This window comes from Leptodactylus fuscus, chromosome 8, assembly GCF_031893055.1.
Source record: "Leptodactylus fuscus isolate aLepFus1 chromosome 8, aLepFus1.hap2, whole genome shotgun sequence".
NCBI lineage: Eukaryota > Metazoa > Chordata > Amphibia > Anura > Leptodactylidae > Leptodactylus > Leptodactylus fuscus.
The window spans coordinates 21,335,154-21,357,517 of NC_134272.1; the positions used below are offsets into that span (position 1 = coordinate 21,335,154).

The 22,364-nt window shown below is 41.8% G+C and overlaps 1 protein-coding gene across 1 annotated transcript in view; it reads left to right on the top strand.

The window, feature by feature from the left end:
* LOC142217179 (transmembrane protease serine 9-like) overlaps positions 1-22,364 on the top strand; it is a 73,988-nt gene that overhangs the window by 38,576 nt on the left and 13,048 nt on the right. Inside the window, exons 5-12 of the mRNA XM_075285369.1 lie at positions 11,700-11,904; positions 12,876-13,147; positions 14,633-14,802; positions 15,807-16,041; positions 17,582-17,789; positions 17,887-18,155; positions 20,448-20,527; positions 20,929-21,190. Coding sequence (XP_075141470.1) covers positions 11,700-11,904; positions 12,876-13,147; positions 14,633-14,802; positions 15,807-16,041; positions 17,582-17,789; positions 17,887-18,155; positions 20,448-20,527; positions 20,929-21,190 — 1,701 coding nt within the window. The remainder of the gene's footprint in view (positions 1-11,699; positions 11,905-12,875; positions 13,148-14,632; positions 14,803-15,806; positions 16,042-17,581; positions 17,790-17,886; positions 18,156-20,447; positions 20,528-20,928; positions 21,191-22,364) is intronic.

Genomic DNA, 22,364 nt, shown 5'->3' on the forward strand with positions numbered 1-22,364 from the left:
GAATAGGAATGTAAAAGCACCATTTATATAGGATATCCTTTCTATCCCCCCTCCCCTCTTCATAGACTAATATGTTGATAGTAACTGCCTGAAAAGGAAGCCGATTTCTTCAAGATATGTTGTAAAGTTTCATATTTATGTATGCAAAGTTGTTAATACATGAAAGAATAATGAGTAGGGTTGAGCGATCGGGATCGGAAAATTGGATTCTGATCGAGCAAATTTCACGATCACGATCGGAATTCCGATCCCGATCTTTTTAGGCGGGATCGAGGTCTCACGTCAGTTCCCACACTGCCTGGCTACTGGCCAATCATTGTGGGAAAAGCTAACATTAGAGTTGAGCGATCGGAATTGGGAAAGATTGGATCCTGATCGGCGATCGAGCAAATTTCACGATCGTGATCGGCTGGAAAATGATGAAAATCGGATTTTAAAAATGATCCTGAAATCTCAAGATCGGCTCAACCCTAGTAATGGGCTAAGAAAGAAAACAAATGTCAATCTTCAATGCTCCTCAAATCTGTAACCTTTAGGGTTGAGCGATTGGAAAAGATCGGATTCCGATCGGCGATCGAATAAATATCACGATCGAGATCAGAATTCTGACCCGATCTTTTCCAGTGGGATCGATATTGGAGGTTATCTCAAGATCGGCTCAACCCTAAAAGTGACTTTTCCCATAGAAAAGCATTGACTAGGGTTGAAGATCGGGATCGGAAAAGATCGGATTCCGATCGGCGATCGAGCAAATTTCACGATCGAGATCGGGATCTAGATCGGCTGGAAAATGATCGGAAATCGGATTTTAAAATCGATCTTGAAATCTCAAGATCGGCTCAACCCTAGTAACCTTCTACTCTTCTAAGATGTTCTGTTGAAGATCTCTTAAATTCCTTGTAAGTGGTGTAAATCTGGTTGGACAAATATGGTAGTATTGTGGTAGATCTGTGAAACCTAAAGCTGATCCTGAAGTTGTAGGGTGTGTGTTTGTCTATATTGTCTGTTTATGTATGTTCATGTATGTGTGTACTGTATGAATACATTGATGTGTATGTAAATGCATGGTGTATATAGATTTTTGGTATGTGCATTTTTATTTGCATTTCTTTCTATCCAAGATAGTCTAAAGCCATTCTCACTTGTGCTGTGCCTGTTACATCTCTATTGGGTTCCATCTATATTATACAACAAGGACTTGGAGCTGGCTGTATGGGTCAGGGAATACTCTGGCAAAATCCTCCATTGCTGTGATTAATAGTGATCATGGCATCTAGTTGGTTAGGAAGGGACATCACCCCTCACCCCAGGTCCTTCACTGTGAGATTGTGGGTATTAGAGAGGTTTTTATGGCAGCCAGTAGGCCGATCTACGCAACAGAGAGTCTGTGTACCATATACTATAATACAGAGGTATTACAGTGTACAGTACTGGTTATCAAGCAATCCCAGGTGCAAGACCCCTAATGGGAAGATAAAAAAATAAAAAATAAGCTGTAAAAGAATTGAAAACAATCAATATCAATGAATATTAAAAAGTTAAAAAAAAAATCCCTTTCCTATTTCAAAAATAAATAACATAACAAAAAATAAAAAATAAACGCTATGTGAGACCCCAAAATCCAAAAATAATGTTATTTATCCCATATGGGGAACATCAAGAAAAAATAAATACAGCAATGTACAAATGAGGTGCTCTAGTCTGGCTTCCCCCCCCCAAAAAAAACACTAAAATGTGATCAAAAATATGTACATACTATAAACTGGCACCTATAAAAACTGCAACTTGCCCCGCAAAAAAAGCGCCCTACATTGCTATATTGTATTGCACTGTATTCCCTGATATCTCTCAAAACCACAGCAGATGCTCAGAGACGCCTGTTCAGCCTGTTTCAATAGTTCAGCTTTGCCTTTCATCAATTCTTCTTGGTACTTGCAGAGAGTTTTTGGCAGAACTCAGCAGGGAGGTTGTTCCCGCCATCTTGGAGAACTAATCAAAGATCTTCTGTGGATGTAGGCCTAGCTCTGAAGATAGTTCTTAATGACATTGGCTGGATGTTTTGAGCCAGTCAGATGCCTCCCACATGATGGATAACTTTCTGGCTGTATTTCTCAGCGTTGAGGACACCATTAATCCTGACCAAGTCCAATTCCTGACCAAATACCCCTACTCCATTTGCTTTAATGCAGCGCCAAACATGCAAGGACCTTCCACCATGCTTCATTGTGGCATGCAGATTATTTTTCCACTCTCCATTCCTTTGGTGAACAAAGATCCAGAGGAAAAGCTATCATTTTTCTGCATCTCATTTGTTATGTTTTCACGCACAGTTGAGTTGCTTGGCCTTGGCCCACATTGAGGGTATGGATTTTTGCTTACAACTCTTCCATAAAGACCACCTCTAGCCAGAAGTCTCCAAACAGTCAATGGGTCTACCTGGGTCCTACTGGTTTTTGTTAGTTCTGAGCTGATGTTACTGCTGAAGTGTTTTTCATCTGCTGCTTTCTTGGCCAACCACTGTGTCTATGGTCCTGCTTTGACATCTTTGCCTTGGAGACCTCATTGATTCAGAATAAGTACCTTGTGTCTTGTTGCCCGCCATGGTGTATGACCTGTGACATGACTCTGACCTCTACACCTAGTTTTCAGTTCAGTTAATACCTGCGTTTCATCCTACATATGTGAATAATCAGTTTCACCTGTTTGGTAAATCTGGATATTCACACCAGACTATAATCCTATACAATCCTTGACATTGTGCAAGTGTACCTAGAAGAACTCACGCTGTATCGAAGGGTGACAAAAATCACAGAAGCAAAACAAAACTATCTCAATTAAAACTTCATTTTTAATATTATTAATGTAAGAAACTACTGTAGACACTAACACATGAAAAGCAAATAACACAAAAGTGAACCCCAAAGTTCACATCTGGACGTGTTTCATCAGGGACTGAAAATACCACCACCACCACACCACAAAAACACCACAGCCCAACCAACTGGTAGACAAATAGATATCAATACAAGGCTGATATATCTGTAGTGGGGTTTTAAACCCAGTTCATACAGATAATAAGATAAGATCATATACAAGGGCTCTCCTACTTAATGCATTGTTGCAAAAATTATATCCCAAAAACAGACAGATTAACAAGGTGAGGATTACACCAAATCCCTCTCACTTCATACATAGATGACAGACCCAGAAACGTCGACCCAAATGACCCTCAACATGGACTCAAAGATATCAAACATATTCAATATATAAATATATACAGTAAATTGTGTATCCGCCCATAAGATTTAATGATGCATCAAATAACCCCATAATACTGTGGTCTATATACCTATTAGAAAGAGAGAGGCCGTCTGTCTATACATAGTTAAGGGTATATTGTCACTCCTTAGGGAGAGACCACCATATAGGTGTGTGGAGATTTATTAAGCCTTTAGCACTCCACTTTGCAAGGAATCATGGGAAGAATATGCAAATCTGTCTTCCATGATGTAATTAGGAAGCCAGAAGCGGCCTCAGTGTTGCAAACCAATAGAGGGCGCTCACTGGAATGTGCAAGCCTATCTTCCCTGATGTAGTTAGGAAACGGCCGTCCTCGATTGAGAGACTATACCTGGTAATAATCCCAGCGTCAAAATAAAGGCCTCTTGGAAGGTCGGGCATGATGCTAAAGGGAGCAGCCTTTATTGGGTTATTTCACTGGAATTCTGTCATCCTAACTACATCAGGGAAGACAGGCTTGCACATTCCAGTGAGTGCCCTCTATTGGTTTGCAACACTGAGGCAGCTTCTGGCTTCCTAATTACACCATGGAAGACAGATTTGCATATTCTTCCCATGTCTATACATAGTATAACCTAGCGCATGGTCTCCAATTTACAAAAACCCTACCCAGCTTATACAAATAGGATACTCATCTTAGGTCAATGGTACATGTAAGTGGGGAGCATAGGTCCCAGGTGGCAGGAAAGGTGTGGCGCCTCCATGTGGTAGGGAGAGATGGAGAGTGCTTTCCCCACATAATTTAATTTCCCCTAAAGTGGCCCAAACAACATAGTATCTCCTTAAACATGATGTCCCCTCCCTCTCAGTGACCATTCAATCAATATATACCATACATATTAAAAAAATTGAACAGTATACTCACCTAACTCCATTCCTATGGATCTGCTACCCAGAACAACAGTACAACTCCCAAAATTCAGGGATTTTCCACTGGATCTTCATTAACTAAGGGGCTCTATGCAGGTGCACCATTTGCCCTACGCCTGAAGCAATCAAGATAGTAAGTAGGATAGTTGGGGGTTCATATGCTGTGGATGGAAAATGGCGCTGGTATGTCAACCTATGGTATTGGGGCTCTCAGTACCCTGATCTCCAGTCAGTAGGTGATGTTTGCAACCCAGTGCTTTACGTAGTGAGTATAGTGATTATTAGAGTCTCAGACATTACATTGCCAGGGCTGGTTATCTAATGCAAAAGGTGAAGCCCCAGTAGGAGAAGACATGCCCCTAAAGCCCTTTGGATTTGGATAAGAATATTATCCCTTTGACTTGTGTACATGGAGAATGGAGATTTTAGTGTCTGGCTTTTATCTCCATATGCCATGCCTTCCAATCATCCCAGATTCAACAAAACTGTTCTGAATTCTGGGTGCTGCCCCCTGTCTTGATGCAGATGAGGTCAGCATGATGCAGTGAAGAAGGGTGCCATGCACCATTCAGCCACTGGTAGGTTGGGTGTAGGTTGGACGAATGTAGTGACATCAATTCTAGATCCAGAACTGGTTTGAAGATGAAACAACACTAACCAAACACAAGATGGTAGAACTGGATTTCTCATTTTCCAGGTACTGATAGTATCTACCATTATCTGTTATCCCCATCAACAGGGCCAAACTACAGTATGTCAAATAAAGAAGAATTATGGAACACGTGTCACAATACTAGCAGGTAACAAGAATGAAAGAGGACTGAGGCAGAACGAGATGATGGAACAGATAGTTGATGGGGGTGATTGAGCGCAATAGAATACTAGAGAGCAATAGGGGAAGGAAGGAAACCAGATTAAGCAGACCTGAACACAACAGCGAGACAACAAACCGGTCCTACAAGAAGCTAGAAACAAAGAAACTAAATATAACCATTGGAATTAAGGAAGACTTCACCAAGAACACCATCGGACAAGAACAAGGATTGGAAGTATACAGAGAACTACTGGACTAAACACACATAGCAAACACTCATCAGCTGAGTCTACAAAGCAGGATCCTTAGAAGAGGGCTAAGAAAGCAAAAGCCTCAAAATCAGCCACAGACTCCCATAAGTGATCATATGACTACAGCTCATTGAAGGTCACATATGACTCATTGAATAACTGATGGAATTGAAGAAGAAGACCTTCTTAACCTCCAATTATTGGGCAAACTCTGGAGTGAAGGCCAGGATGAGACAAACCAATTTACCTCTCTATATGTTAAAGTAGCAAACCACCCCTAGTCTTTGAAAAGGGTCTCATAGACACCTTTGAGTAGATGGTTAAACAAGGCTTGATACATCTTTCTGATCAGGATGCTGTCCCAGGTAGAAGTAACCTCATCATTGTACAATTTAAAGCATTGGTTGACCAAGAAAGAGATGACTCTTTGATTTTAAAACCATCGAACAAAGGAGGTAATATCGTCCTCATGAACCGCCCTGATGATAAGAAAATGGGGTTTGACATATTGTCACACCAGGACTCCAGTGACTCACATCTCACTGATGTGTTTCAGAATGAACTCACATCCCTATTAGATCAAAAGGTCTCATCAACAAAATGACTGGCTATATGTGAGACCTAACAGACTCCAGATAGCCATCTTTTACTGTCTGCCAAAGTTAAAAAAAAAAGTCCTAGTGCCTTTGAAAGGCCGCCCTACCATTTCTGGAATTGACAATCTTACACAAGGTATCAGCACCTATGTGGACATGGACCTCAGACCGTTGGTTTTGTCACTCCCGTAATACATATGAGATACAATGGACGTGTTACGTCATCTTAATGGTGTGCATTTTCCATAAGGCGCCCTGGTAGTTAGCCTAGACATGGAAGCTCTTTATAGCTCCATTCTCATTGACAAGGAGTATCGGACTATTCAACACTATCTATCAATAGCTGCCTTACAACTCCGCCAGCAACTATCTAATAAGAAGAAGATGACACGACAGTAGGGTAATAGTAGTAGAATCAGAAAAAATGTAAGCAAAGGAGGCACCAAGACTCAGACGAGTCACACAGTCACGTAGTCACATCCATCTACCTACACCTACTGAACTATGCCCTGGTAAGTTTTGCAACCAAACATGACTGGAAAATATGCAAGTATTTACACAGGTATACATACCATAGAGGAAACCAGCATAGCTGATGAAAGGTGCTTGGGGTACAAGAAAGTCTCTTCTCAATACTACGAAAAAAACTAACATTTGGATGAAGCCATCCAATGGGCGCAGTTAGTTACTAAGTAACAAAATGCCACAACAATCTTGTGACTAGTAGGTAGGTAAGTATAAGGGGCACAAAGAATGCATAGAGGTGCCATACGTGATATATGGAGGGTAAGGAGAGAAATGTTCTTGTTATACAGTCCTATGAAAAAGTTTGTGCCCCCCTATTAATCTTAATCATTTTTAGTTCTAAATATTTTGGTGTTTGCAGCAGCCATTTCAGTTTGATATATCTAATAACTGATGGACACAGTAATATTTCAGGATTGAAATGAGGTTTATTGTACTAACAGAAAATGTGCAATATGCATTAAACCAAAATTTGACCGGTGCAAAAGTCTGGGCACCTCAACAGAAAAGTGACATTAATATTTAGTAGCTCCTCCTTTTGCCTCTAGTCGCTTCCTGTAGCTGTTAATCAGTTCCTGGATCCTGGATGAAGGGATTTTGGACCATTTCTCTTTACAAAACAATTCAAGTTCAGTTAAGTTTGATGGTCGCTGAGCATGGACAGCCCGCTTCAAATCATCCCACAGATGTTCATTGATATTCAGGTCTGGGGACTGGGATGGCCATTCCAGAACATTGTAATTGTTCCTCTGCATGAATGCCTGAGTCGATTTGGAGCGGTGTTTTGGATCATTGTCTTGCTGAAATATCCATCCCCGGCGTAACGTCAACTTCCTCACTGATTCTTGAACATTATTCTCAAGAATCTGCTGATACTGAGTGGAATCCATGCGACCCTCAAACTTTAACAAGATTCCCGATGCCGGCATTGGCCACACAGCCCCAAAGCATGATGGAACCTCCACCAAATTTTACAGTGGGTAGCAAGTGTTTTTCTTGGAATGCTGTTTTTTTTTTTGGACGCCATGCATAATGCCTTTTTGTATGACCAAACAACTCAATCTTTGTTTCATCAGTCCACAGGACCTTCTTCCAAAATGAAGCTGGCTTGTCCAAATGTGCTTTTGCATACCTCAGGCGACTCTGTTTGTGGCGTGCTTGCAGAAACGGCTTCTTTCGCATCACTCTCCCATACACCTTTTGCTTGTGCAAAGTGCGCTGTATTGTTGACTGATGCAGTGACACCATCTGCAGCAAGATGATGCTGCAGCTCTTTGGACGTGGTCTTGTCCTTGACTGTTCTCACCATTCTTCTTCTCTGCCTTTCTGATATTTTTCTTGGCCTGCCAATTCTGGGCTTAACAAGAACTGTCCCTGTGGTCTTCCATTTCCTTACTATGTTCCTCACAGTGGATCCTGACAGGTTAAATCTGTGAGACAACTTTTTGTATCCTTCCCCTGAACAACTATGTTGAACAATCTTTGTTTTCAGATCATTTGAGAGTTGTTTTGAGTAGCCCATGATGCCACTCTTCAGAGGAGATTCAAATTGGAGAACAACTTGCAATTGGCCACCTTAAATACCTTTTCTCATGATTGGATACACCTGGCTATGTAGTTCAAAGCTCAGTGAGGTTACAAAACCAATTTTGTGCTTCAGTAAGTCAGTAAAAAGTAGTTCGGAGTATTCAAATCAATAAAATGATAAGGGTACCAAAATTTTTGCACCGGTCAAATTTTGGTTTAATGCATATTGCACATTTTCTGTTAGTACAATAAACCTCATTTCAATCCTGAAATATTACTGTGTCCATCTAAAAATGAATATGATTAATAGGGGTGCCCAAACTTTTTCATAGGACTGTTTATTCAGATATCACCAAAGGCAGGTTATGGTAACTATATTGGTGCATACTAAATCTTGAACCAGAATTGCGCGACCTCATTAGGGACAGACAAGTGGTCAGCTATCGTAGAGGTTGAAACCTCAATGATTGACTAATCCAAAGCCATCTGCCATCAGAAGTGCCATCTAATATCTGGTTGTCCAAAGAAAAATGTTAAAGTACCCTCGCAAGTATGTCCTCGGGGGGCCATCATTCACCAGTGTTTCAATGGGAAAAACCTATGATATACGAGAATTTATCATCTATCTTACTAGTAGATTACAAGAAAATCGATGGCAATATAAGGCAACACGTTTCAACTTCATACAGACATCTTCTTCAGGCCAACAAGGCAGAAACCAGGGAAGCAAATGGCTGGATTATTCTATATGGCCGCAAGTCCCTGTCCATAAAATTATATTGGTGAAACCTCCAGGGAATTCAGTTTAATATCTGTATCTTAAGATCCAGGACAATATAGACATGCACCCATTGGCACCTGGGGCAGATATCCCATGAGATCACACCTCTGCTTAAAGAGTTATTCCCGTCTCAGCAAATCACTGCCTAGATGGACATATTGTTTCCCAACTTACTGTTTCCATAACTGTGAAGCTCAGCTGTGCTATGATATATCCTAATCCTCCATTCTCCTCTATGGCAGTAACAGGAACAGTATGGATCTGATAGGTAGAAACCATCTTTCATACACTGCACACAGTAAGAAGAGAATATGCTCCATAACAGTCTCTGTGTCCCTCATAAAAGCCCTAGAATCATGCAGGACATACACAGAGAAGTACTGACTTGTACTGATGAGAGTAAAATGCTTTGGTTGTGATGGAAAGCTCCTATTTACCTCTTTATCTCTCTCCCTCTGCTCATCCCCCCTTCACCTGTCCATACACCTACAGACCTGTAGTCTGTGTCATGTGATCTGCAGTCCATCTTGAGACACACGGAGCAGAGATTTTCTGAATTAAAGTCAGTTTAGCTTAGGAGCAGGGGAATAGGCTGCTAAGAGGAGAAAGAAGCATGTTCTGTCATAAGATATATGACAAAGTTTCTTATGTTTGTTTTTTGGTAATGCAAAGAACAATGAATCAGGTCTTATAAAAACGTTACCTCTCTATGAAATAATATTTTTTCTATTAATCCGGGTAAAAACTTGTCTTTCAGGATTAACATGTGCTGTGTTTTAACTGCCAATACAAAAAAAATCCAGTCTATTTGCTGAATACTGTAGGAGGGGTCATAAACATATGTGTATCTGGATTGTATGTCCAAACACCTTGGTTTCTCATTGAGGTTCTCGCTCTACACCAACACCATGAGCTCCCTGCTGTGGAGCAACGACAAGGGAATGTTTCTCACGATACTGATAGCGTTCGTCACTGGTGAGTTACATTTTTCTTGGTTTTCTTGTATTTACTTTAATTTATTATTGGTGTCTTCTTTGAAGGCATCATCATATCCAGGGCCGGCTCCAGGTTTTTATGGGCCCTTGGGCGACAGAGCCTCAGTGGGCCTCCTTGTAAAGGAGGCGGGGGAGTCGAGACACCGTGCGTCGCAGATGAAGCGAGTGAAGTCATGCAGGAGTGTGGCGTCACCAACGCCATACCTCCCAATTTTTAAAGAGAAGAAAGAGGAGCAAAATGTGCGCTCTGCGCGCCGCGGCAAATTTGGCTCCACCCACTTTTGTTGATTCCACCCACTCATTCATTTATCATGTGCCCACACACAGTATAATCCTCCTACAGTCACCCGTAAATTATATGCCCCCCCTCCATCTCTCCCCCAGTTTCATATACACCCTTCCTCTGCCCCCAGTTTAATGTCCTCCCCTCCATCTCTGTCCCCAGTTTCATCACGTTCTCCTCCTTTATCTGCCCACAGTTTCATGTCCCCCGTCTCTGCCCCAGTGTGATGCTGTTCCACCCCTCCCCTTCATTTGCCCCCTCAGTTTCATTGGGCCCCCTCCATCTCTGTCCCCAGTTTCATGATGTTCTCTCCCCACCCCCTTCATCTTCCCCAGTGTCATGCCGTTTCCACCTCCCCTTCATTTGCCCCCCAGTTTCATTGGGCCCCCTCCATCTCTGTCCCCAGTTTCATGCCGTTCTCTCCCCACCCCCTTCATCTTCCCCAGTGTCATGCTGTTCCCCCCCCCTCCCCTTCATTTGCCCCCCAGTTTCATGGGCCCCCTTCATTATGTTCCACCTTTATATTTAATACAAAACAAACACTTACACTCACCTTCTATCACTCACCTGCCATCGCTCCCCTGACGCTCCTCTCTCCAGTCACATACGCGATTAAAGCAGGAGCTGTGAGTTCAGCTCCTGCTTAGCTGCGGCCCGGCTTGCGTGTGTAGGCGTGATGACGTCATCGCGCCTACACACGCAAGCCGGGCCGGAGCTTTAAAGCAGGAGTTGAACTCACAGCTCCTGCTTTAATCGCCTATGTATTCAGCTCATCGGCGGACGGACGCCGGTGAGCTGAAATCGTGACAGGCAAGTGCTGGGGCGGGCAAGTGCCGGGGGGCCCCCAGAGGCTCTGTGGGCCCCGGCACCTGCCCGACTATGCCGTGCTTTGACGCCGGCCCTGATCATATCTATAGCTGTACCAATCACAATAGGATTCGATAATATGTCATCCATGTTTTCAGGAGGTTTCGTCTTAGATGCTCCAGGTTCCCGTAAAACTACAAAAGTTCTACAAATAGCAACCTGCTTCACAGATACTGATCTTTTTTCAATATATATTGTTTTTTTTTATTCATATTAAAATTAGAAATGAGCGAGTAGTATTCAATCGAGTAGGTATTCAATTGAATACTACGGCATTCGAAATACTCGTACTCGATTGAGTACCACTCGCTATTCGAATGGAAAAGTTCGATGCAGAACCAGCATTGATTGGTCGAACGCAATTCTCCTACCTTTAGAAGTCTTCTCCGTGCAGCTTCCCCGCAGCGTCCGCCGGCTCTGAATTCACTCTGCCAGGCATCGGACCTGGGCAGAGTCGACTGCGCATGTCCGCTTGTAGTGCGGGCATGCGCAGTCGGCTCTGCCCAGGCCCGATGCCTGGCAGAGTGAATTCAGAGCCGGAAGATGCCGCGGGGACGCTGCAAGGAGAAGACTGCTCGGAGGATCCAGCCCAACCCTCACTTGTGGACTTGGTAAGTATAATTTGATCAAACGTTGCCTACCCCTGAAACGAGCATTTTCCCCCCATAGACTATAATAGGGTTCGATATTCGATTTGACTAGTCGAATATTGAGGGGCTACTCGAAACAAATATCGAACCTCGGACATTTTACTGTTCACTCATCTCTAATTAAAATGTTTATGGAAATTTTTTTTTTACAATATTTTTAGAATCTAGACATGGATAGAAGGAGCGAAATAGACATAAGGGAGTTATAATGGAAAACGTGTTATGTTTTGGATTTTACAGTTCTTCCTTCTACTGCCACAAACACAACCTCCTCTCCTCCGGTGTGTGGCTCTCCAGTAATCTCAAACCGGATAGTTGGGGGCACAGACGCTTCGGATGGAGAATGGCCCTGGCAGGTCAGCCTGTTGTACAGGGGCACTCATATCTGTGGAGGAACCCTGATCTCCAGGCAGTGGGTGATGTCGGCAGCTCATTGCTTTACATTGTGAGTATGATGAGAAAAATATAGGAAAGTTATTTTATATTTTTGGATATTGGTGGATTGTATAGGATTGGGGTTCTCAACTACTTTTAATATAGTTCAGTTTTTATGGTACGCATCTGACTATAAGAAGCATAAGCAAAATTTTGAAAAAAATATTTCCTAATATGTTATAATACTGTATAGGGGGCACTGATATGGTATTATACTGTGCGGGGTGCAATAAGGATCTTTATATTTTGGTTGGGTGCACTAAGAAGCATTATATGGTGTGTAGGGTAACTAATGGGACACCCATAGAGTATAATGCTCCATGATTATGCCACATGATTATTCGCCCATTAGCGCCCCCACACATAAATAATATTAATAACAGCTTGGAGAAACCTTCATCTATCGCCCACTGTTCCCAAGCCCAGATCTCTTACACTAAGTGGCAGCAGGGATTGACAATCTCCCCTGCTATCTGCGTAAGAGCCCCCAATGATGATTACCAACCCTGCTGCCCCTAGTGCAAGAGATCAGGACTTAGGGACAGTATAACACACGAATGTTTCTCCTGACACACATGATTAGATACAAAATTTTGGAACAAACAATTCCAATTAAATGGAGTGATCAAGATAGTAAATGTGGACCTCTGTGTTGTCCTTTTCTTCTTGTAATACAAAATGAAGTTCAAAGGGTAAAAAAAAAATGTATTCTCCATTTAGAGAACCGTTTACCCCCTTCTTCCTCCTTCTACTAGATGTAGTGTTATTAATGGAGTCCAGTGTAAAGCAAAAAACTCTTTGAACGGATGGATTCCTGCAGCTGTTGATGTGTATTGCAGTATTATTTTATGTATATGGCTCTTAAGTTACCGATGTATCTTCCCTTCCTTTCCCCTTGGCTCATGATGAGTGATGCAAAAGGATCAGCTTTGAAAAAAATAATAATTTTTAAATATGTTTTTCATATCATGTCATTTCCAGCTATGACAATCCACCTGACTTCAACGTATACTTGGGAAGATACATGCTGTCAGTGCCGGATAACCATACGGTCATCTCTAGTGTTAGTGACATCATTGTACATCCCTGGTATTCATATTCTGGATCCAAAGGGGACATCGCTCTGGTGAAGCTCTCCAGTCCTGTCACCTACACCAACTACATCATGCCCATCTGTCTGCCATCGGCCTCCGTCATCTTCCCCTGTGGCCTGGAATGCTGGGTAACCGGCTGGGGCACAATAAACTCAGGAGGTGAGAATTTAATATGATAAGATAAGATAAGATAATCCTTTAATAGTCCCACAGTGGGGAAATTTCAGTATGTTTCAGCTGCATAGTAATACAGATACATGGTAATACACAGTAAATATTACAGAAGTAGTAGGCACACATATGCTGAGAAAGATATACTAGGAGTCCATAGCAGCTTAGGAACAGAGAAGAAAGGAGGAGGACATTCATAATCATTAGTTCTCTGTGCGGAGTGATCTTCGCTTGGTCTGATGTAGATTATACAGCCTGGTCGCAGTTGGAAGGAAGGACTTGCGATAGCGCTCCCTCTCACACTTGGGGTGAAGCAGACGGTCACTTACAGTGCTGCCAAGTCCCATCAGGGTCCCATACATGGGGTGGGATTTGTTCTCCCGCATGGAGGTCACCACAGACAGTATCCTTCTGTCACCCACCACCTGTACTGGGTCCAGGGGGCTCCCCAGCACAGAGCTGGCCCTCCTGATCAGCCTGTCAAGTCTATTTCTGTCCCTGGTTGATATACTGCTCCCCCAGCAGGCTACACCGAAAAAAGATGGCTGAGGCAACCACAGAGTTGAAGAAGGCCCTAAGAAGTGTCCACTGGACTCCGAAGGCCCTCAGCCTCCTGAGCAGGTAGAGTCTGCTGTGGCCCTTTCTGTGCAGCGCCTCCAGGTGATCAGCCCAGTATAGTTTATTATAGGTACAAGAGTTTAACAGCTGCTATGTTTCAACAAAGAGTATCTCACATGCCAGGAGTTTCTGCCCAGTACTGGCCCATGAACACTAAGAAAATGATCTTTCCTTCTTTGAAGTTCATGAAGGAACCTCACTAAGTGGTCTTTTTTTACTTAACCCCTTGCTAACATACGCTGTACTATATTCAGCTCCTAATTGGGTGACTTAACTGATGGGGTCCATCTCTATTACACAGTGGAGACCCGGGGGCAATGGCCATGATTAACCCTTCCAATGCTTCAATGATGTCCCATGGAACAAAAATCTGGGGACAGTTAGGAACCTATTGAAGGTTTTTAGGCCTGTCTTCAATACATTTCTAGTACAACTTGCCTATGGTGAAAGAAGTAAATGGACTATACAATATACTGCAATACATTAGCATTGCAGTATATTGTACTAGTGATCAAATTCCCTGTTTTCTAGATAGGTTCCTAGTAGCCCTAAGCGTGTTCTACACTATGTTTTATAGCTAGGTTCCTAGGAGCTCTGACAGTATTCTACACTACAATATGGCACCTCTGTGGTTGTCTATGGGTCCATGCTATAACTTCCTGGGGTTCCAGTTTGATATGAAGGCAAATTTATTTTTATTCTTTCAGATGCTTCTATAAAGACATATTTTCCATTATACGGTGGAGTGTCTACGGAAAGTTGCTGGAGGATTATATTCCTGTTTTGCCTTTATCTTGTTGTTGAGATGTGTATTCCACTTACCTAATTCAAATCCATTAATTCCTCCATTGTTAGTCAATTTACCATATCCCAAGACTCTCCAAGAGGTAATGACTCCAATCATTGACAGAACAACATGTGATCAGCTCTACCATTTGGGATCCTACACCAGCAGTATTGACTCCATTATCCTAGATGACATGATATGTTCTGGTTATATAAATGGAGGCAAAGACTCCTGCCAGGTAAGTACAAGTATTATTATTGTGCTATGATGAATGAGACCTTCACCTTCTTTCGGAGCTTCCTGTAGGCTCCTGTGATGTGTAACGATGGTTGAAAGATACTATAGACAGTATGAGATACCATAGGACAATTCTCAGTTTATCTCCAGTTTTCTGTAATTACAGTAAATCGAGATCCAGAACATTTCTACTCCCAGAATTGTATAGTAAGTTGTAATAGATGGCCCACGCTGCTTCCAGGTCACCCATAGCGGGAACTGTATGGACAGGAGTAAGAAAATAACTCAATGGCTTATATATATAGATGGTCCATTAAGAGACTGATACAGTTGGTCACCTTCAGAACAGTGGCACAACTAGGAATGGCGGGGCCCCATGGCGAACTTTTGACATGCCCCCCATGCACGCATTCCTGCACACAGTATTATCCCCCATAGTGGCCCCTGCACACAGTATTATGTCCCTTAGTGGCCCCTGCACACAGTATTATGCCCCACTGTGGACACCCATAAACAATTATTATACTCTGGGGTCTTTTCAGACCCCAGAGTATAATAATCGGAGACCCAGGGGGAGAAAAACATAAAAAAATTCTGTTACTCACCTATCTCCCGGCTCCTATGCTGTCGGCCTCCACTGTAGTCCATCTTCAATGACGTCAGTCGTCACATGACCCGGAACGCAGGCCGGAGTCATGAGACGTCAGACAACTAGGCCTGAGGCCTGCCCAGATTGTGGAGAGATAAGTAACAGTGTTTTTTATATTTCTTACCTTTCCCGGGCCTCCGATCATTATACTCGGTGCTCTGAAAAGACCCCCGAGTATAATGATAGTGTTTGTGGTGCCCGTGGTGTCACTTACCGATCCCGGCCCTGCCAGTTTATGTTGGTTTTATAGGTTTTAATTTTGCACTATTTGCATAATTTACTTCTTGAACTGATCAAGTTGTGTTCAGAAATTGATAATCTATAGAGATTTCAGTAGAGTCGTTAATATATTTCAGGGAGACTCCGGGGGTCCCCTAGTGTGTGAAGTACAAGGTGTCTGGTACCAAGCTGGAATTGTAAGCTGGGGAGCTGGTTGTGCTCAAGTGTATCGCCCCGGGGTGTACACCCTGGTACCGGCCTACACATCATGGATCCAGAGCTACGTGCCAGATGTGACCTTCACTAACCTTTACAATATACCTCCACCTTCCCTTGGATGTGAAACATTTATGGAGAACATTACTTCCACAGGTAAGCAGGAGACAGGGGTGTGACGAAAGAACTTGGAGACATGTTTGAGTAATTTGAACATATCAAATATTTGATGATCATTCGGAATTAACATGAAAATGTCCTTCATCCTCAATATTACTTTGAAGGAAAAAAACGGACCACTTAACGACCATATGCAGCAAATGCCCTTAAGGCAATCTGCGAAATCGAAAAGTCGACCTTTTACCTTTACTATTTTCAGAATTCGCTATGAAAAAAAAAAACTATATTATTAAAAAATAGCATTAAAATGTTCACAAAAATTAAAGATAAACATTAATTGAGTAGCCATGGAAAAATTAGGATGTATACTAACTCATTTCATTCTAATTGGTTTTATTTTCAGATTGTAATCTTTGTCCCAGTCATGATTAAGGGGGCAGCCATCTTGTCTGAGTTTTTGCTCTTTTGTTGGTAGCACTTCAGAGACATGCTTTACAACAACCATGGAACATGGTCTTATTGACTTCTATGGGAGAGTTGTGTGGGCATGCTCGGTGACCTGTGCACAGATCACATGCAGGGAAGGGAAGGAGATTCAATGTACTATTATCTATAGATGTCTATGGTAGAATGTAGAGGGCATGCTCTGTCACCTGTGTAGAGGTTTTGATGTAGGGAGAAGAAAATGAGCTGTGCCTTAATAGATGGATATTGCCAGAATATAGTGGGCATGCTCTGTGAGCAATGCAGAGAATGGAGGGAGGAAGTGATCTGAGTCCATCATCTATTGCAATGGTATGGTAGATTGGTCTTACTATTCATTATAGGGCCCTCTCATCATAATTAGACAACTAGTGAAAAGTGATCTCCACAGGTCAAGAAGTGTCAGTGTTAACTCTCAGCCTTCACAATACGCTGACACTTCTTGACCTGTGGAGATCACTTTTCACTAGTTGTCTAATTATAATTACTGCTCATCTCTAGTTATTATGTAACATTTTTTATATTTGTTATTTTTTAATTTCGGTCAATTCCTGAACTCTGTCCATCGCTTCCATTATATTGTATCATTGACAAAAACAGAATATAGGTAACAGCAACTGAGGGAATGATGCTAGACATCTCTAAAGAATGGCTAGGAGAATGAAATAGTCCGTAGAAACCCTATACTGGATCCCTGACTGACAGGGAAATGGTGAGATACCTCCTAGTTGGGGTAGACAACCAAATGAGCATCATAGGGACCGCTGCCATTGATCAGTACTCAATAATGTTTTAGGAGAAGACCTATAAAAATTACAAATAACACGAGTTCCTCAAATGTAGCATGGACATGATGGTGAACATGGTGGATGCTATGTCATCATGATTAACCAAAAATCTTAACCATAGATGTATATGTCATCTGAAATTGTAACTCATGGAGCCATACATCAGACTCCATTGTTTTATAGTCCTGTTCAGCTCTTTAGTACTTTATTCTCCCAATGGCTTTCTTTTTTTAAATTGTTTTTGAAATCTCCCCTATCTCCATCTGGTTGATCATTATGTTTTTTATTGTTTGTATTTTTGTAAGTTACTCCAGTGACCAGTTATACCTCCCCATCACCCAGTACTTTTGTGTGCGGCTCTCCATTGGTCAATAACCGGATTGTAGGGGGCATGGACGCTGTGGACGGAGAATGGCCCTGGCAGATCAGCCTGCGGTTCCAGGGCTCTCATATCTGTGGTGGGTCCTTGATCTCCAGTCAGTGGGTTTTGACTGCCGCTCACTGCTTTGTATAGTAAGTGTTATATGTGATAATGTATCTTATTTTCCATGAGACAACAAGTAATATCACTACAGATTTTATTGTTTATACATTTTCCATGGTTTTACAGCACCAACCCAAACTATTATAGCGTTCTGCTGGGGAAATACCGACTGTCTGTGACCGATGTCCATGAATATCATGCCAATGTACAACAAATTATAACTTACCCCACATATTCAGGGGATATGAGTAAAGGAGACATCGCCCTTATCAAGCTGACTACCCCTGTCCCCTACACCAAGTACATCTTGCCTATATGTCTGCCATCTTCCTCAGTCACATTCCCTACTGACTTGGAATGCTGGGTAACCGGCTGGGGAAATATTGGATCTGGGGGTAAGTTGTCAGTCTCTTTAATCTTCTGTTTTTATGCTCTAAACAAAGTTTGAGAATTGGAAATTTCATAATCAGACTCTCTACAATTGTAGAATTAGCGAGTATTTTTCACTTAGGCTACGTCCACACCAGATTTGTGTAGTCCATTCTTCTGGTCTGTCGTAATCCGTAATAAAGGTAGTCCATCTAATAGCGGACCACATTGGATCACACGGGACATGAACTTTAATGGGGTCCATCAAGTGACTATTGTTTTTTTCTCTTTTGTGTCCATGATTAAAGACAAACTCTGTAGTGGAATGGAAACCAAAGTAGGTGTGGACATCGCCTTATTATTCTGATAAGTATGTAGGGTAACTCAATGTCAATGTTGCCAGTGAGGAGTATTAGAGAGGCAATAAATACAAATATTTGAAGGGCCCCCACTTGTCAAATAATGAAAAATAAAACGTAACTTTTACTAAATACACCAATAAAACTCGTCCCTCCTTTAGTAGTGGGGCCAACCACCGTGGTCCCGCGAACTGCGGTTTTAACCGCACATCGGGTGCTTGTGCTCAAAATCTACTCCCCCTGATGAACTGAATAGGGAAACGCGTAGGGCATTGTTTTATTTAGGAAGGGACATAGACAGGGAGGGAGATGGATTGTTAGTGAGAGATAGATATGGGGCGGAATGACTGACCGTTGAACACCCGCCTGCCTGAACAAGGTCTCTTACCTACTCACCCCTGTACTGTTATAATTAGAGACATCAGTACCTTCCTATTATGTTATTGGCTATATCTTTAGTAAGCACCAGTGATTGTGCACATATAGTGATGACACCTCCATAATACATGGGTGTGGAAGCAATGTTATGTAGATTGGGGTGGTGTGGACAGAAGGGCTGATTAGTCATTTGATCAGTCAGCCACTGACACTCACCTAGCAATATTTACTTCCTGATCAGGGTGTCCATACTGAACTTCTATTATACCCGATTTGATATCAGAAAGAGGGTGGTGATTTTATTGAATGAGACTGAGGAGGGACGAGTTTTATTGGTGTATTTAGTAAAAGTTACGTTTTATTTTTCATTATTTGACAAGTGGGGACCCTTCAAATATTTGTATTAGTTAGTTTCCCTACACCCTTGTATATTCAGAGGCAATAAATACATCAAAAACTCCAATAATTTTTTTCTTGTTTCATCTTATGAAACTGGACAACCCCTTTAATTATCTTTCTAAAAAAAAATTTGCACCACTCTGCAAATCTGTAAATGAAAATTAGGTTCTTGGTTAATATTTTGATAAAATTGTATAATCCCATCTGCTACGACAAGGCGACGTCTTTAGATGGGACCGTACACTAAAATGCCTCAGCTCTCTCTGGGCTTCGGCCTCCAATAGATTCAGGACAAGTGTGTTTCAGCCATATTATGCCTAGCACATGCTAAAATATTCTCCTCTCTGGGCTTTGACCTCCAAATAAATTAAGGATGAGTGTAATTCCACCATGTTAAGCTCTAACTAATATCGGTCTTGGGCAGTTCAGTGGTGGGCACAACCAAGATGGTGGTAGCCATACTCCCAATTATATTTCTGGAATAAAATTTATAACACAATTTCATTTATTCTGTTGGAAATTGTCAGCTTCAAATATACACATTCAGTATTTCTATATAAAGTGTCCCAAAACTGTAAGGGAGATCAGAACTTGAGTCGCTGTTGTAGAAGTTGAAAGCAGTTCTCAGTTTTGGAGAAACTCTACTTGTTAGAACGTTCCCTTTATAATACACAGATAGATGGCAGTGTTCCATTGTTTAGCAACCAGTGACCGGATGTAGCCTGACAGTAAACGTTCAGTGCTTATAGAACACCACCAGAGGGCCATCTAAGAATTGCACAACACCCATTCATGTCAATAGGTAGCGTAATGCAGGACAGGACAGGTTCTTCAGAGTGAGAGATGTTCCTTATAGATGTTCTCCACTTTAAGAGATGAAGATCTAGAATAGATGACCCTCTCTTGCTAACTCATTACCTCCAATAGGGTATATGTGTTTTCAAAACTGGACAAACCCTTTAAGAATAGGGGAGAATGACGAGACTTGGTTGTGTCCATTAAAAAAGTACCAGAATTCATAGTTACATAGTAGATGAGGTTGGATGTCCATCATTAGTCCATCAAGTCCAACCTATAAAAACTGCCATAAAACAATGGTTGGATGTCCACATTTTAATGGTCATTGGGAATGTATAGACTAAATAGCAGAGACTCCTGACAATGTTTTATGTATCACCGCAGTGAATCTACCGTATCCTGAGACTCTTCAGAAGGTCATGACCCCACTGATTGACCACAAAACCTGTGATGACATGTACCACGTAAATTCTAGTACACCATGGAGCACCACCCTTGTCCAGAATGACATGATATGCTCTGGTTACATATATGGGACAAAAGATTCCTGCCAGGTACATAGATTTACTTTTCATTATCCGTTGCACAGCTTTTATAGTTTTTGGATTCCTATAGAAAATAGAACATTTTTGTCACTTGAATTTTCTTATTATAAACTGTTCGATGGCCGCAGATGGTCTCAGGAAAGGAACATCCAGTCTATGTCTTCATTCTGTGTGTTTAATGTATTCTGAGGGCAGGTCAATACATAGTAAAGAGATCTAAAGGGCAATATTGGTTAATGGATCACATCTATGGGGTCACATGATGAAACTCATGATATGTTAGTCCATGTGGTCACCAATTCTGTCTTTTCTTCACTCAGGGAGACTCTGGAGGACCTCTGGTGTGTAAAGTAAAGGGTGCATGGTACCAGGCTGGCATTGTCAGTTGGGGTGAAGACTGTGCTCTTCCATACCGCCCCGGAGTCTACACACTCACTACAGTCTACCAGAGCTGGATACAAGGCTACATCCCAGGACTTGAATTCACTGATTTAGGAGACTTAGTTGGTCCAACTGAAGATCCATATGGAAGTGCCAAGATGTTGGGTCAAGAAATGACAACTTCACTTCTCACCTTGAGTTGTATGGTTTTTCATTTCATTTAAGTTATAGTACAGCTCAACTGAATGTCCTATGATACTGTATGTGTGTGAATTTTATGGTTGGCGGGGAATGGGACACAGCAAGATTACAAAATGTTCCCTGTACCTGTTGAGGCAAGAATGAAATAAAGTTGAACTATTTTTATTATCATTTAGTCTTATATTATAGTCCTAATGAATGAAGTTACTTTTAATTTGCCAGAACTTACTATAATAGGAACCAATGGTTATGGCATAGTTTACAGCATATGGTCCTCCTTATGTACAAATATGGAATGATAGACTCCTAGGCGCAGCTCTCACCACTCTTCACATTGCTTGGCAGGAATTACTAAATGTCTGTTCCTAATATAGTAATACGGATGTGTCCGGACGTCACATTGGAGGAGTTTTACTGTCAGTAGGTTAACATGAATAGGAAGGAGTGGAGTAAGACCTGACTGCAGGCAAAAGTGTATCCAAATACCCAACCAGACCCCAGGGTTGTCCATTAACCACCAATCTCCTGGTATCATATTCATACGTGGATTACTCCTCATATGGAGGTGGCGCAATAATGTAATTTCCTAGAAATTCTAGGAAATAAAATATAATATCAGGTGGTAGAAATCCAACTGTAAAATGGGCAAATATACTACCTAGTACATTAATAGTAATAAAAGACAGATTTATAGTCTAACAATTCTACCCCGTATAGCTCAAAGGGTGCATTCACATGGGGTAACGTGCCGCGTGACCTGGCACGTATATGCCATGTGAGATTTTGAGCGCCATATAAGCTCCCATTGATTTCAATGGGAGCCTGGATCGTATACGCCGCGTTATTTTGCGGCCGGCAGAACCAGCGTTGATTGGCCGAATGCTGTACACTGTATAGCATGTCAAGCATGTCATCTTTATATGCAGCCTGATGTAAAGATGACATATCTTTTGATTGATCAGCCCTTGTGATATAAATTAATAGTGCAACCAATGGTCAAAAACTACAAAATGTATCCTTAGTGGGTGGCTGTCGTGTATAGTGAGCCTGACCATGGAGTGGACAACAATGTGTTTAGTGGACATTATCTCATTGCATCCCCATGGATTGTAATGTCATTATACAGCAATGGGACTCAATGGTTCTGGGTTTCTCTTTTAGCCAATGGCTGATA